This window comes from Bacillus rossius, assembly GCF_032445375.1.
Source record: "Bacillus rossius redtenbacheri isolate Brsri chromosome 9 unlocalized genomic scaffold, Brsri_v3 Brsri_v3_scf9_2, whole genome shotgun sequence".
Classification (NCBI taxonomy): domain Eukaryota; kingdom Metazoa; phylum Arthropoda; class Insecta; order Phasmatodea; family Bacillidae; genus Bacillus; species Bacillus rossius.
This window is the reverse complement of record NW_026962013.1, coordinates 8,341,294-8,359,160: the sequence shown is the minus strand read 5'-3', so window position 1 is coordinate 8,359,160 and position 17,867 is coordinate 8,341,294. Positions and strand designations below refer to the sequence as shown.

At 41.8% G+C, this 17,867-nt stretch overlaps 1 protein-coding gene across 1 annotated transcript in view; it reads left to right on the top strand.

The window, feature by feature from the left end:
- LOC134543022 (uncharacterized) overlaps window positions 1–17,867 on the top strand; it is a 199,321-nt gene that overhangs the window by 107,231 nt on the left and 74,223 nt on the right. Inside the window, exon 2 of the mRNA XM_063387712.1 lies at window positions 11,724–11,842. Coding sequence (XP_063243782.1) covers window positions 11,724–11,842 — 119 coding nt within the window. The remainder of the gene's footprint in view (window positions 1–11,723; window positions 11,843–17,867) is intronic.

The following is a 17,867-nucleotide window of genomic DNA, read 5'->3' as shown; positions in this document are numbered from 1 at the left end:
TATGAAATGCCTAGGTTAAACAATATTTTCCCCTTGTGAATCACTCAGGCGTCAGAATTTAATTAAATTCAAAGAATTTCCATCAACGCAAATGCACCGTAGATATTAATGCTTTCAGAGCCTCGGAAAATATAATGTTTACTCTTTGCCTTAACGAAGGTGTATTTTCAGTAATAAACGATAAAAATGGCAATTGCGGGGAGGGAAAAAACAAGGGCTGAATCCAATACCTATGCCGAACTTCGTCATGTTGATCTCTTCCTTTACAACTTGGCCTCATTCTCCATGTTGAAATTTCTTTTTTACTAGTTCTCATTTTTATTAGCTTATATATATATTTTTTTAATTAGTCTTTAGAAGTTGTTCTGAATATGCCACCCAGCTGTGAAAACACAGGAAGGAGTGGAAAAAAGTGTTTGTGACTTCTAACATTCTAGCCGCTGGTTCATGACATGTATCCGGTGACAAAATTCTCAGTGTAACCTAAAAATAATCTTCGATTAGTCTAGAGCCACGTACAGGGCGAGTCAGATACGTCCCCCCCCCCCCCCCCCTTTCCTCATACTGAAATAAATTAAGTAACCCATAAATAGGGACACCTTTATTTCGTGAATACATTTCGTGTCAAGGTATTTCACAAAATACTGTAGCTTTTCTCCTGTGGTTATTGGCTGAGGTCGGGGAGAGGTGTCGTCCCGCTCTTGACGGGGCCAATGAGAATGTGGTCACCGTACTGCTGCACCCTCACAATTTGCCATGACTCTTAGAAAAAAGCAACAGTGTTTTGTGAAATACCTTGACATGAAATTAAATCGCGAAATACAGGTGTCCCTACCTATAAGTATTATTCATATTCAATACTAAAACTAAGTGCATTTAGTAGGGAGGGTCCTGTTTTATGGGAGGGACCTAGGTGCGTCTCAGGCCGAAGCCTATACGCCTAGTCATGCTGAAGCCGTGCATCGTGTGCTATGTGCGGGGATTGGCCAGCCAATGGCAGCGGTTGGCGCCATGACTAGACTATGTTAGCCTGGGCCCAAGTAAAACCTGCATGGATACAAGGAAAACTTGCATCAGCGCAGGGATGATTCAGGAGACAAAGGACAGTCCGGACGAAGAGTTTGTCAGAGTAGAAAAAAAGAGTCTATAATGCGTGGATTTAGGGGGGGGGGGGGGGGGGAGGACATGGACTCTAGGTAAGCTTTCATATTTCAAACCAGGTCTGTATTTTGATAACCAGGGACGCAAGCGCCCCTGGCGGTGGGTGGCTACACCCGCCATCCACAAGGGCTCCAGCCTAAAGCCAATGAAAGAAGAGACAAACAACTTATAAATCAAAATGCATTCGTGTTTTAACATTTTATTTTAATGCGCCCGTTTATGATTCCTTTTTTTATTATTATATTAGCTTCATTTGTAACTAACTAACGAATCTTGGAAGTCAATTTTAACCTACTTCTAATTGTCGTACCGATTTGAAACTTTACAAGTAGGTATATGTAATCCGGACGACAATACAAACTGTTCTGATGATGGAGCCAGGAGGCGGATAGAAGCACTCCTCAATGGCTGCCGGTAAACCCCTCGCGTTATGGCTCATTTGGTTTGTTTTAACGAGTCCCGTGCGTTAATTACACTCGGTGACGAGGATTTGATGACGGAGCTGTGAGGTTGACAGCGGAAACGCTTCAATAGCTACCAGTGGCGTGTTTTTTTGACGTGACAACCTCTAATAAATCGATGAACGCCGGCTGCACGCACGAAAAGTGTCCCGTTGCGCACATTGTTCCGTTACGCGGTGTCCCGTTACGCTCATTGTACGCTTGCGCCGCATCTATCTCTCTTCCACTCTGTTTATAAAGTGAAGTGAAAAGTTAATGTGGTTTTCATTGCTTATTACAACAACAATTTCGGCAATAACGGTTAATTATTTTTTCATTTTAAAAATCTGATTACTAGTATAATTTCAAGTATTTATTCTTTTGCTCTTAAAATAAAAATGATCCAATTTTTTTTCATAAAGTATGCAATCATTTCATCAATGTTTTGTTATGACGTTGTCACGTTAATCCATCGTCCGTAAACCGACTTTACAGACAACCAATTTTTAACTACAATTTTTTTTTTTTTTACGCTGCAATCCAAAACATAAAATGGGTGGTCGGAGACGTTGATTTCCGAACGGTTGGCGGAGGAACACGAGGTCTACCGAAAGCTGTGAATCGAGCCGATCTTTGACGGGAACTCGAATTAATCGAAATCAGCGATCGGCCAGGTTTTTTTTTTTTTTTTTTTTCAAGAAGGAAGTGGTGGGGATAGCGCCAGACACCCCGTGGACCACTCCGCCGTATTTGAGCGCGTGTCACGCGGGAACAAAAGCTGGCTACGTGGATTTTGGGGTTGAGGGGGGGTTGGTGAAAGGGCGTGAAGTTGATGCCCCTTGTCCGAGGCCTTCATTACACGTCCTCCCACCTTCGCTGTCATCACAGGGTCGGAAACAGTGATGCGGGGGGAGGGGGTAGGGGGGTCGACAGCTTGCACCGCGAGGCAACGAGACAAGATTGGCCCGGTCCCCCGCAGCGGAGACGTGGTCCATTGTAAAGACTTCCGACCTGCGGAAACAAAAGCACCCCCTTCACCCCCGCCCTACCCACCAACAGCCTGGGTTAAATAACGGTCAAACCTTTTCTCACGGACAGATAAAAGGGAGGACAAAGAGACCAAAAACAAACGCGTGCGCGAGCACAAAAGAGGTTTTTTTTTTTTTAAGAAAAAAAGGGGGAGGGGGGGAATTGTGATTCCTGGCTTCACTGGTATGGAGAACACCCGTTAACACAGCATCTGCTTGCTTGCGGCTGTGGTCCGACGAGGCCATAAACTTAGCAACCGGTGTACTGTACTGCCATATTGTTTTTTTTAACATACAAACCATTACTTACGGTATAGATTTTGCATTAAATTCGCTGGCTTGGAAAGCCATAAAGATACGTTTCGTCTAGTCAGTCTTGTTCCAATATTGTTATTATAGCAGAGGATTTTTTGATGCATTTCATCTCAATAATAAATATTTTTGTGAAATATTATTAAATGCACACACTTGTAAACTAACATTATTTTTTTACGTTTAAATTATGAAGAATTTTTTGGCCCTATTGCCTGTCACTTATTTTTTTAGTATGTAAGTAGGGAATTAAATAATCCACAGGAAAAAAAAACATTTTTCATGTCAATATACGAAGCTATTTACCCACTTCTTGATTAAGATTTTGAGTGTTTTACACCCAAGTAGAATTAAATTAATTTCTCCTACAGAAAGTGTAATTTTGTAACTAATTAAAAACAAATAATTACTTAAAAAGACAAATTTCGGTATTTCATTCGGTTTCTCCTTATTGGTTGGTTCTTGGTAGTAAGATTGTAAATACAACCGCAAATACGCGGGGAAAAAAAAAAGGTTGTTAGTTAATTTAACTGTAACTCAAGTTTATACGTTCGTTATCCGTCCGTTATACGTCTCGTCTCGTTTAAATGAATCCGAATGAATTAAATTCATACCGTTGTGTAGCAGTGGGATGCATAGTGCGTTAAAAAAAATCTTTTTTTTTTATCATATGACAGAGAACTGCTTTCGGCTTCGAAATTCTAAGCAGGTTATAACTGAGAAAGGGAAACTTTTTAATGTAAAGCAGACTGACATTACTAAAGAGTCGAGCTCCCAGGCAGAGGTTCAGGCAGTGGATAATGTGAGAACGGAAAATGGGAATAGTTCGAATAGGATTGAGGAAAAGAAGCCAATTAAATGTTTTTTGTGTGATAAAGAAGGGCACATCCAGTATTATTGTCCGATTGAGAATAAGCCGCAAGGTTTGAATTATGTTAACCAATATAGTGAATCGATGAAATATAGTTTACTATATGTAACTATTGATATTTTTGGTAACGAGATTCTGGGATTACTTGATTCAGCGGCATCTAATTCATTGATGAGTGTCTCTTGTTGTAACCATTTGCTAACTGTTTTAATTAATACCTAATGGAACCGCGTAGGGCCTAAAGGAGTGTCTGCGGTGCCGCAAGCCGTTGAACGTTGTTCGCGTATAACATCGTTTGCCGGGCCGAGCGCGCAGCGTTGCGGTCCGGAGTCACGGACACACATGTTGCGGTCCGGAGTCACGGACATAGCTTACCACCGCCCTCCCATTCCCCCCTTCTCCTTCGTACACGCGTAGGGGTTGCAACCGCGACCATCCATGTGCCCCATTGAATGTCAGGGTTACCGCACACACGGAGGGGGGGGGGGGGGGTAGGGGGGAGGAAGGGGATCTGGAAAACGGGGAAATTCGGGCAAGTGAAAAGGTGTCGTCAAAAGCACGGGGAAAACAAAGGGAAATTGAAAATATCCTAATGTAAATCACGGGGAAATTCGGGGAAGTTAAAAGGTGTCGTCAAAAGCATGGGGAAAACAAAGGGAAATTTAAAATATCCTAATGTAAATCACGGGGAAATTCGGGGAAGTTAAAAGGTGTCGTCAAAAGCACGGGGAAAACAAAGGGAAATTTAAAATATCCTAATGTAAATCACGGGGAAATTCGGGGAAGTTAAAAGGTGTCGTCAAAAGCACGGGGAAAACAAAGGGAAATTTAAAATATCCTAATGTAAATCACGGGGAAATTCGGGGAAGTGAAAAGGTGTCGTCAAAAGCACAGGGAAAACACAGGGAAATTGAAAATATCCTAATGCAAATCACTGTTTGTAATTATTATTCATGCTCTATATTATTTTTATCTAGCCGGATGCTACCCTCGCTTCGCTCGGACAAAGCCAGCCAGCTCCTATCAAACCGGAACCGGAAGTCCAGTAGAAGGTCCAGAACCTTCTGGGACATTCTGGAAAATTCTAAAACATTCCGAAGCATTATAGAGGATTTTGGAACATTCTAGAAAATTCTGGAATATTATCGTTATTGTGTAACTATTGTACTTTACTGTGCTATCGACACGCGTATTTTTTTTCTTCAAATTAATGCTTTAGTTCTGTTAGTTTTTTTTTTCTTAGTTTAAGTGCATTATTAATGGTTTTTTTTGAAAAGTTGACCACAGGTTTAAATTGACAATGCCAAAGTGCAACTATAAAAATAATTTTTTAAAAAACTATATCGGTAATTGATTTGTGTACCTAATGGTTGTAACTCGGATAGAACAAACAGAAATATTCTGGAACATTCTGGCCACTTCAGCGCTCTATTCCCAGCTGCATCGCCGACTTCCCATAAGGAGTCCATTGGTGCGATGCACTCATCTGAAGAGACCTGCAAAATTCGCGGATTCATTCGGTGATAGGCTAGAATTCAAAAACATATACCTCTTAGATAATTTTGCTATTGGCTTACTGTTCATCTGGACGAATCTCAACCAGTTATAAACCCTCAACTAAAGAAGGATCGAATCACAGACAAACCAGCTGAGACGACTTACAAGTCGGCAGCCAATGAACTTGCGTACCCGAGTGTACAGGGGTATGTGCAGTCTATCCTGAAGGCCATCGAAACCGCGAATTTTGCACGTCTCTACTCATCTGGCTACGACCTGCTTAGTTTTATCGCCTGTGTTCATCTGTCTGTAGCTGTGTTGGCCAAAGTTGTTGTTTGTCTGTATTTTCTGTTCTTGTTACAAACGTATCGTTGTTGTCCATCTTACTGTTTGTCTGTGCTGTTATATATATATATATATATATATATATATATATATATATATATATATGTATGTATTTGTTCAACATTTGACAACGGCTGATTTCGGCGGGATTTCCGTGTGTTGGTGTATTCATCTTTCTAGTTCATTCTTGTGGTTTTTCACCAATGACATACAGTTAAAACCATCAATGGCGTTATGTCCATGAAAGTCTTTTAAATCAAGGCACAAACACAATTCCCCCCCTCCTTCCCATTTACAAGAATCGTTCAAAGAACATTTTAACAGAACAGTTGAAAAGCACCAAGAACAAATTCCATTACCGAAAGTTCCTTTCAGTAGCAGGTGGGGGAAAAAAAAATAAAATGAAAGGAGGTTTAAGACAAAATCTGACGCAGAGAAATAGGTTCGAATGGAAAAAGTTCATATTAGTCGTGGGCGGAACACTGTGGAATTCTATTTGACCACGTCGAGGGGACAGGTTTGCTCGGGGGGGGGGGGGGGGGAGGGGAGAAGACGTGAGGTTGGGAAAGATCGTGGGTGGCGAGGGGGGGTTTAGGGAGGAAGTGAAATGTGCGGTAATGACGTCAGGGCGAAGAGGAAACTAGCGCTGCGGATTTCCTCCCAACCTCCGTCATCCCCTCTGCACCGCTGCTAAACCCCCCCCCCCCCAACCCCTCCCTTCGCGCCGATAACCCACCAACTCTTCCACCCCCACCAACCCGTCGCTGTTGTGTTATTTCATTTCGTCCTCAATTTGTCTTCTTCCTCGGGGTGCGCACGTACACTGCCAGACAGCAAAACTGAGCGTGGGTCGTCACCGCCCGAGCGGTACAGACTGGAAGCGAACCACCGACTCACGTTGTCGTTTGCAGGAAAAATTTACGATTTGAGAAAGAAATGTTTTTTGAAAAGTTTCGTGCACCAAAATACATGCTTTTATTTATTATTTTTTGAATTTACCGTATCTGCGCCCATGTTGGTTTGCACCCATTAAGGCCCCCGCCTACCTGGGCACACATACGGTGTGCAGAGATTCAGAAAAAATATCACACGATTTAAAAACTGCTCGAGATAACCGAGTGGGGACTAGTTTTTTAAACTGTATTTTTAGAAAAATTAAAAAAGGTTTAAACGCATTTTTTTTCCAAAATAATTTGAGGTATTAAAACCCCTGTGGAGATTCTTCGAAGCACCCAAGGGCCATGCATTACAACTTTATCTTAGTTTCTCCACCTTCTGATGTTATGGTTACCGCTCAAACATTTAATTGAGTTGTGTATTTCCAAAACCGGCCATCTCCACAAAAAAAATGGCTTTGTTCTAGAAAATCAAATTCCATGGTAACCCACAGTGAATACAGAGCAGTTAATTACAAAAGCGGCCATATTCATTTGATAAACCGTCTTGAATGCCACATCATGGAATTGAGTAAACCGTTTTCCTCGATTACTAGCAAAACTGTTCTGAGGGAGATGGCCAGTTTTGGAAATACACGACTCAATTGGCCTGTGGACGACGAGAAGACTGCGCGCCAGTTCAGAGCCTTGAGCTTAGAGGCGACACCGCGCTAGAAACACCAGCGAGCGTCGCACTTATCATCCCGCCTCACCGACACAGATACGCTCATGTCCAGGCGGGGCCTCTTAACTGAATGGTTAATCACAATTTGTGTAATAGATAACCTGAAATTCTTAAGGTTGACGCGAATACCCACTTCTAATTCAGGATTCGAACACTTTTGAAGACAAATTCCGAAGCGAAATCGGTCGATAAGCCCAACTAATGCTCTTAAGACGCAGCATGTCACAATACAGTTTATACTCTTCATTCTTGTCATGTCCATAACTGAAGAGTTCCTTTACTTTGAAGTTGGATCCGAAAATCGCTTCTATTGAAAATAATATAGAAAATATTTAACACTGAAAACTGAGCAACTATATAACAGTAATTAAACATATTTATACAATTTTGCATACATTTTTGGCGTCGTATTTTTTTTTAGATTTAATTATTCGGAGTACCAAGTCAGCAAAATGAGTGGAAAGTAAGTAAATATTACCCCAATTAATTCAATGGGATCATTTTACGACATCGAAATGTTTCGCAGTAGTTGTAGAGCTCTGTTTAATTAAACAAAGTCAAGATGCTCTGTATTCTGTCTTAAATACTTAATCATTTGCAGTAAAAAAGAGTTATATAACTCTTAACTTCGAACGCGTATGCCAGTCTTGGGGAAGACGTGAGACCACAAGTCGCATATGGAAAGTTCCCGACTAAATTTTTATTTTTCACGTGATGAACTTTGCAGAAGAAGTTTTGTCGTTCGAATCCTGACTAAGACTGTATGGTGAAAAAAAGGGGAAAGGGGGGGGAAGATATCTGTAGTAATTGCCCTGAAAACGTTATCCTGTCGTGGAAATGCGAGAAACGCAAAACATGACTGGCGTAACCGAGGCTTAACGCCGCGCCGGTAAACTGCAAGTCTCCCAGGACTTCAATTCCCCCGAGGTTTGCAGGCGAACATTCGCCCCTTTGGTGAGGGTGGTGAGAAGGGGGGAGGGGGAAGGGGGGAAATGTAGTCGCGTCTTCGCTGTGGCCCCGCAACCTCTCCGGAAGAGACAGGAAATGAGTTATCTGACTTTGCGACTTCTCGCCCGAGCTTCCAGCGTCTATTTCTCCCCCATTACCGACCTCTGATCCCTTCTTTCTCTTCCCCATGGTTTCATCTCTCTCTCTATCTCTTTCTATCCCGCTTCCTTCCTGCGTGCTCCACCGCCAGCCCCTACGGAGAGAGGGTAAGGGACACACGGGGAGAAAACCGCGCCATCTCAATTTCCGATTTATATTTCTGGCCTCCACGCTCTTACCGTTATTATTATTACTATTGTCGCCACGTGTACCTCTTGCGTCTCCGTAAACCTGCATAACCCCCCCCCCCTTCTCTCTCTCTCCCCTCCCCCCATTTGCCTGTATTTTTCCGCTCGCACCTACGTCTTTCCGCGCGATCGCCTTCCATTTCGCGACACTCCGTCTCTGCGATCTCCCCGGGGGATGGGGTGGTAACGAGTTTGTGCCGGCGTCTCTGCCGCGGGCCTTTTCCGGCCGGGGGTGGGGGGGCTAGCGAGGTGCCGACATCGTCGCAAGACGCCAAGCGGAAGGAAAATATAAAAAAAACTCAGTTTTTGGTAACATGCGGTGGAGGAGAGATCACGGCAGGCTGATCCGAAACAAAATTTTCGGGGCCCGACCTCGTATGTTGAGAGAGCTTCTTCCTCCATCTCGGATACGTTTACGTTATTTCCAAAAAAAAAAAAAAAATAATAACTTTCATCGTACACGGCGACTGTCTACTGGGTTTTTTTTATCTCGTGAGCCGGACGTTTTTGAAGGGTGGTAACTAGGGCAATGGGCCAATCAAATCTTCAAATGCTATCAATCCCGCGGTTTTTCGAACGATTCGGGTATTCGAGGAGAAAAGATTCGAAAGAAAATAATACAAGGGGAAAAAAATTAAATTAAAAACTTTAACGCAGGGCAATTTTTTTCTTTCTTCAAACCTATCCTGTTACCGTCCCCCAATTTTTCATACGTATATCATGTAATTATATAAATAAAACTATAACATATATTAATTATAGAAACTTAATTTGTGAAACAAACATTTTAAGGGTAGAATATTTCAACACCGTAATTCTACGTGTTTTAATTGTACGTTGTTTTATTTTTCATCCTTGAAGCCTATGTTTGGATTCGAGGGGTATATTCGAGGTACTCTCTGTGATTCGGATTCGAGATTTTTATTCGAGATAATTGGGTGTTGTATACCCATCACTAGTGAAAACGTGCTCCATAGGTCGCACAGTGCTTCTGCTGCGACTGTGTGTGATGATCACGGAGTAACGGGTGGTTGAATGGGCGGAGGAAAAAACCACGAGGAAACACCCCACCCCCCCTCCTCTTCTCCCCAGTTGCTGGAAACGTCCGCCAAGTCTCCCATGGCCCATGGTGAGTGGGTGGTCAGATCACTACTCGCCCTCTCACCGGGTTCAAGTACCGAGAGCCATGGCCTCCATGGACTCTGGACCCAGGATCGGAGACAAACCCCCCCCCCCCACCCCCATTTTACAGTCACGTGCCACATTATAATTGCATGGTTATTTCTTACCTACACTCTTTTTAGAATGTTATTTAACCTGAAAAATACAGGGTAAAATTATGGTTACTATTTTATAAGTCCAAACTAAGCTTTATTTATAAAACTATTTTACTTTAAAATAACCATAGTTAGTATGTATGTATATTTATTTCACACACTGAGATGAAAATAAACAGGCCAGGGCCCTGTACCCAGGGGTCCACCCAGCCCCACCCTTGCGCGGGCCATGCCGATGGGGTCACGCCCACCCCTGCAAAAACACACAAATCCATGATCACTACCCGAACCAGAAAATTTTCTGTAGCAGTGGCAAACAGCAGGAATGAACCGATATTTGATTTAGGGATCCACGGAGGTGCGTAATTAGCACTGCGAGCAAAGGTGGAAACGTCTTTTTTTCCCGAAAGAAGGAGGTAGGTATGAAGTCTTCTTGGGAATAGGAGAGGAGGGGGTGCGTTTAGTCTTCTCGGATCCCTCTCCTTCAGAGGTTCATTCTCCTCTCTAATGAGGTTTCGCATCCCTTTTCCGCCCTTTTCCGCGGGACCGCCCGCCGCTAAGTCTTTCAGCGCCGCCTTCCTGACTTTCCCAACCCCCCCCCCCCCCTTCCGGGGCAATTACTCCTCCGGCGCGTGGTCGTGACGTCACTCTTTGTGTCCGCCGCGGCCTGGCGGGGACTTCCCGCGGGTCGGAAGTGATTAGGGGGGTTGCGTCGTCGACGTCTGAGGGGGGGGGGGGGGTGGGATGGTCCTTTTCATTTCGCCGTCTGCGCAGAATCCGCCCCGTTGGTCAGCCAATATCTTCTGCTCTCCCGGACCTTCTTTTGGGGGACTCCCCCTCGAACGTGTGCCCCCCAGTCGTCCTGGCTCCGTCCCAGACACGCCCCTCCTCCGGGCACTAACAGTAATTAAAGCCCACCTCCAGCCCCGAGAGATTTATACTTTTTTTTATCTCCCACCCTCCCTCCTTTTCCTCTCACGACTTACCTCTTGGCTCTTCTTCACTTTAATTCCTATCTTTTGGGGGCTCCCCTCAGTTTCCGTGATCCTATTCTTCGACCCTATTTTCACACTCAGCTCCTCGTTTTCACCGCCTTTTTTGATTCCCCCTTTTTCTTATGTGTGTAAACATCTCATCTCTCGGTACACGCCATTTGGTAGGGGTGATTCCGCGAAAACAGAACGGAAGTCGGTCGAGAACGGAAATGTTAAACGAGATGGCGTGCCCACGCGTAGCAGTTCTATAAACGCGAAGAATATTTTGGGAAAGTACCGAATGTATTGGAGTGCCAAATGTAAATTTTTGTGATAGTGAAACATGCCCTGAAATAAATTAGGTAAACTAAAATAGCCGTAGTAAAATGGAATTGCAGGTTTTTAAAAATACTTAAGAAAACTGGTATTACTCTGATGATACATATTCTTCTTCTCAATTTCCAACAGTCTTGGCGTGCGCTTGTTAACCTCAAGGGGATGTGGTTCATTGTCCTTCAGTGTATTTTTTTTAAATTTTTATTATTTATTCAATAAAACATGTCAAGTGCTTAAATAGTATGTGTGTGGTGTAGGTGTGTGTGAGTACGTTCAATTAACATTTTTTTAATTTCCAACGAATCTAATCTGTGAAATGAATTAACGTTCAATGTTAAGTGAATCCAGTCAGTGAAGGGAATTATTTACTTAGATATTCCTTGAATCCCATCTTTTAAGTCCATTAAAATTCGTCAAAAAAGTTGAACTAATTTTTTTAACTCAATAATGGTCTTGAGTGTAAAAGACCTTAAGCCCTTGATCATCATCGTCATGAGCCCAGTCAGCTTGACCGCCAGCACCAGCCTCGACGACGGAGTGTCTGACGGCCGCTCGTGGACTGCGCAGGTGCTGCTGTTCCCCGACGAGGGCTGGGCCAGGAGCGCGTCCTCCTCCTATTGGACGCTGACCCCCGCGTGGTGGAGCCGCAACCGCTGCAAGGTCGTCGAGATAGCCGGCACGAGGAGGTACGTGGACGCAATAGTTCCGTCCCTGAAAAGGTAACGTGTACCGTAATTGTTGTGCTAGTACCATTACTATGGTACACGTACCATTATCATGGTGCTAGTACCATTACTATGGTACACGTACCATTAACATGGTACTCGTACCGTTATTGTGGTAACATACCATTGTCACGGTACTCGTACCATTATTGTGGTGATATACCATTGTCTCGGTACTCGTGCCATTATTGTGGTGATATGCCATTGCCATGGTACTCGTACCATTATTGTGCTGGTATGCCATTGCCACGGTACTCGTACCATTATTATGGTAATATGCCATTGTCACGGTACTCGTACCATTATTTTGGTAACATACCATTGTCATGGTACTCGTACCATTAAATGTATTATTATTATGGACCATGTACCATAATAAGATAGCCAGCACGATGAGGTAAGAAGAAGGGTTACTTCTACCATTATAATGATACTCGTACTATTATATACTGTGATGGTGCATGTACAATTACTGTAGACCATGGACTAGTGGCATTGCATACTGGGTTTATGTAGACAAATTATTTTGCCAGATAGATGGTGAATGTTACGTATTATTTGTGACATTACAGTCAAATATTCTTAGTTAAAACTGTTTGCCTGATAAATTGTGTGTTTGCTGCTCAGTAGAAGTTCGTATTCTGGGATATCATAGCTGGGCGGCGCATACAGAAAAGCTTATGTAGTCTGAATTTCATACATATTTGTTTATAGAACTTTTAAGCGAATAAAAACCAGAAATTTAACGTGATGGAATAAGTAGAATCTTAATGTAGGGCTTCACCTCATCTAGCATACGCCACAGGGGCTTAAACTCTGCCCTGAACCTGTAAGCTATTTATTTAACGTTTGTCTTTGACGCTGTACAACTTGCAAAAAAAATTATGTGACATCAACTTAATGACATAAAACAAACTCCAATATTGTTGCCAAAGACACAATTTCTACCATTTATTTTTTTGTTCAGACTGATAAATGAGAACTAATTTTTTACGTTAAGTGTAATTTTTGATGAGTAAAATCTTAGCTCTCGATGTACGGCATTTGGTGGACGTAATTTCGTAAATGCGACTGAAGTAAAGGAACGGAAATGTGTAACAACCACGGTGCTTCAATCGGTGGCGGATGGTGCTAACCAAAGTTTTAGAGTTCACATAAACCAAAGGGTAACTTCATAGTATTAACTGTTTAACGGGCAGTAATTTTAATATAAACATTTCTTCAAGCCTTTTTCGCTTTTATCGGAGACGTTTGATTATATAGCTTAACCTTTCGCTCTACAAATCGAATAATTCTATAGTTCACGTAGCTTCTCCGGCAACGAATTCTAGCGGCGGGTAAGGAAACTACGTGTGATTCGCGTCAATAAATGTAGTTTAAAACACTATTTTTGTATGTTTATCACACTCGACAATATTTTAAAGAATCCTACTTTGAATCTCGTGTCCGAGATTCGTATTACAAGCGAATTACACATCTCTGGCAGTAATCAGTTTATTTATTTATTTTTTTAGATAATATATTTCAGTTTTTGCACGTTTCAAGAATCTTCCAAGTGTTTTCCCGTCTTTACTAACAGCAAGTCTAAGACGTGCTTTTCCATTCCCTTAGCACGTCGACTCGGTTTTGCACGATCGCCACGTCACTGCATTCCGTTCGTAAGGTCGCAAATCCGGCGAACAAACAGTTTATAATCTGGGCTGGGGATCGCGTGGGAAAAACAACCCCCTCAGAGCAGCCGGCGGACGAGGGGGTGCGCCCGGAAACGCGAGCCAGGCATGCCAACTGATGTGCAACCCCGCACACGCGCCCGGTTTATTAAGGGAGGTTCCCGCCCCCTTCACTATTTCATCTCCGAACCTCACCCCTTGCGTGTTATCAGATTACGAGCGACCCCCCACGTGCGTCTTCAAAGGTCTCCCCGAGGAATGTTTAAGTTCAGTTTTGCGAATTATCTCGAGCGACGTCGTCTCAACCCCTTTTGGGCAACCGGGCAGGTTTGTTCTTAACTGAAAATTAATACCTTTTCAACTGCGTCGTGGAGTTTGATTATTGAATTTAAGCGCTGCGAATATTAATGTCCGATGTGAAAGTTCTGGGTTAAAGCGAGGAGTTGATGCTGACTGTGCGATAGTTCCGAGGATCGCCGAAGTTGCCCGAACACCCCCGACGAGGCGAGGGCCGGCGCGCTCCGTGCTCGGCGGGACAGTATCACACTCCTCAGGGGCTCTCGCGTGTTCGTGTTCGGCTACACGGGTGCCCGGTGAAACCTTCATCGTGAAAACAACACTCACTGTGGAACGGGGATGATAAACTTAATAGCAATACATTTTAAGAAAAAAAAAAAAGTCAGTCATGGGGACTGTCGACAGAAGTGAAAACTTAAAATTATGTTTTTAAATGAATGTGTAATATGAAATCATTTCTTCGTCAAATGTACGCAGGAAAATGATTTTGGTATTTTAGCATGTCGGTGACGCGAATCCATAAGTTTTGCCGCTAGCAATAATAACTTAAAAATAGAATAAATTAATTTTTTTAATTGAAAGAATAAAAAATTATTAATTTAAATCTACAAATAATCAACATTATCTCTAATAAATCAATAACCTGACATTTGAAAAAAAAACACATCGTAAATAAATAAACAAAAGAAAAAAAACATAAACTCAACTTAACTACCTACTAAAAAATATCCAAAACTCGCAATATGTGCCACACAATAACGTTAAAATTTCCTTGGAAAATAAAGATAAAATTAAGAACTTGTATCTTCAATAATAGAATAAATTTAGTTTTATCCTTGAAATATAAAGAAATTAACACATCACGTGACCATGTCGATGACGACTTACATGAATTTACTCCCTATCCAAACCTTCCTAGAGAAGTTTTCATTTCAAAAATACTTTTTTTCAATATTATGAAGTTCTCCGCCTATTGTATGCACATAGATAGGCCTAGACTGCCAAAGGAGACGTAACTTGTGTCGCTAACCCCCACGTCGAAAAACCATTGGGCCGCTGATTCCGTGGCTCCTCCCACTTTTAAAATCCTGCAGATTTCGGCCCATATGTGGTGTTAAATTAAAGGTTTTAGAACTGACATGTAAATCTATTTTCAATTCGATTCTTACAGTAGTAAATATCATGATAGAAATACAACATTTCTTACCTTTTTTTAACTTTAGAACTTTTGTTGAATGTTAGGAGTATTGTTTGAATGAGGTACTAAGTATTTAAAACATTTTAACCCACTCTGCAGGCATTTTCTATTACCGGCGCATCGAACCCAGAACCAAAATAGCTGTAATGCGATATTTTCACGGATTGTTATTTCCTTTTGTTTCGCATCGACATTTGCTTACGCATGTATATACAAAAAAAATTTAACCTTGTTGTAAGCCACGATTTATTTGTTTCCAGTTCGAATTTCAGATTAATTTTTTTTTTTTTCAATCTGGGACGCCTGGTTTATTACTTCTCCCGTGAGGCAACGGTGACATTGTTTTCAGATTATCAAGTCCAGGATTAAAAACGCGTATATATTGTACCGTGATAATTCTCCTGGATATTTACAACTTTTTTAAAATATTATTTGTGAATACTTTACGTAAACTGTTCATCAAAATGTGAGATATTTGTGACATAACTTTGTTTCTTTATTTAGAATTAAGTACGCATACTGCCTACTTATGTTTCTATGATATGTTTTATATCATAAGTAAGAGAAAATTATAAATAAATAACTTACTCCTCCATGCAGCAGTTTAAACATTGTCAGTATAAATCACGTTAAAATATCAAAAAAGACAGTAGTGCAACTCACAAGAATTATATTAACAGGAAGCTTAACACTTGAATATTAAAATTATGTAACCATTAAGATAAAAGTTGTTTGATAAATAACTGAGTCACAAATAAAATCATTTTATTATTTTCTTGACACTTTCGCATTTCATACCGTCAACATGCAACGACAAATACTATTTATTACATTTACGGAACGCATTGAGTAAGGTAAACAACAGCAACGTATAATTTGTCAGACATGTTGTATGTGGTTACGTACCAACATTGAAAATGTTTGTATTCTAATTGAATAAATAAAATGTTTCGTTGACTTAATGTAGCCCACACTGCAGTGCAAAAATGAAATTAAATGAAGAGCTCTTGGCAAAAACCAACCATAGTCCAGAAATTAAATTTTTTAGAAGCAAAAAAATGTTTCTTCTTTGCGCCTTAATATTTAAATGATATAAAATTTACTCTGTATCACATATAACACTTCCTTACTCCCCTTAGATGTTTAAATAAAAATTAATATGCAAATATAGTTTAACAATAAATTAGGCTTTAAACTTTCTTGGTTCCCGACTGAAGTTGTTTTTACCAAAACAAATTCGTCAGAGTGTACAAGAATGAAAATAATATTTATATTGATTGATTATTGATACAAGGGAAGCAGTTGGAAAGCAAAAATGTAAATTAAAAAAAAAAAATTGGTTGGAAACATGTATAGGATAGCATACATGTAAACAGAAAACTTACTAATACTAAGGACAATGGTTATTTTTGCTAATAATAATGTAGACAGTGATTATTTCGGCTGAAAATATGTGGACAACGGTTGTTTTTGCTGAACGCGCTGTATTTCGGAGACTCGTATAGCAAAGACTATTGTTTCTTATTTTTTTGCTTAAGCAGTTAGTTCTATGCATGCCCACAAGGAATCGCCATGGGATGGACCAAAAAAACGCAAAAACGAATTTTCTGACTATTAATGTGTTCGTCAAAAGTTAAGATACTAATTGCGAAATCTTTGTTTTTGTTCGGTCAACTTATTATTTATATGAAAGCAAAATAAAAAAAAGTTTTAAACGAAACGGATCTTTTTTTTTTCTCCCCACCTGTAGTGATGTACTTCCTGGGTTTATTTTCAAACGAGTCCGCCCGTTGCTAGGATGCGGGGTCGCCGGAGCAGATAACGGGGACACAGAGCGGTGTGTCCGATAAAAGAGACCGAAGTTCCGAACCTGGAGCAATTACTTGGGGCGCCGCTCTGGCCCCTCCCTGGTAGTGTCGTCTGCTGCCGCCACTGCCTGGTCGATGTCCACCATTTGTCCGCGCACGGCCCACCCGCGCCAATTACAGTTCGCGACCATCCAGACCCACAGAGGCGTCTTTTTTTTTGGGACTGGGGAGGGAGGGGAGGTTGATCAATTGCCTATCCACTGCGTGCGTACGTATATTTAACACAACTCACCCCCCCCCCCTTCTCCCCCCCCTTCGTGCTAAGTTCCACAAATGTTCCGCGAATTGATGTTGCAACTGCGGCGGACACGCAATGATCAGGATAAATTTACTTCCAACGAGTTATTGACTAAGGCCGGTATTCCAAGACACAAAAATAAGGATTCAGCTGTTGAAAATGTTACACCTGTGTCCTAACCATATTCCAAGTGCACGACAGGACACGGCTTTTTTTTTCTCCAGGGAACCGATTTCGGTGTACTGTCCGTTGCCGTTCTGTTGCCCGAATTCCGCGCATGCGCAGAGCTCGGTTTTTTTTTTTTTCGTTTTGATTTCGTCCGGATGGCGGACCCGCGTCTGGTCGCCATCAACTCGTGTATTTCAAATTTCGTGAATAACGAGAGGACGTATCAAACGTAATGGTGTGCCAAATAAAAGTTTTTTGGTTACGAAATTATCCTGGAATAAATTTCGTACACTTGGATGGTCACAACAAGGTGCAACTTAAAAGGTACCTGAGAAAAATTAAAATAACACCAAATAATTCGAGCGATGGTGCTGCTATCTCTAGGACTTTTGCCGTAACAATTTTATCGATGGTTGCCAAATGTCCGCTGGAATGCGTTGGAACCACTTCCCAGCCTCGCGCATGGAACTCCACGGTTGCCTTTCTGCTACCAAACTGGTGTTCGGTTAGGACGCATTCTGGAATACGGCCCGCGAGTCAGGTCACG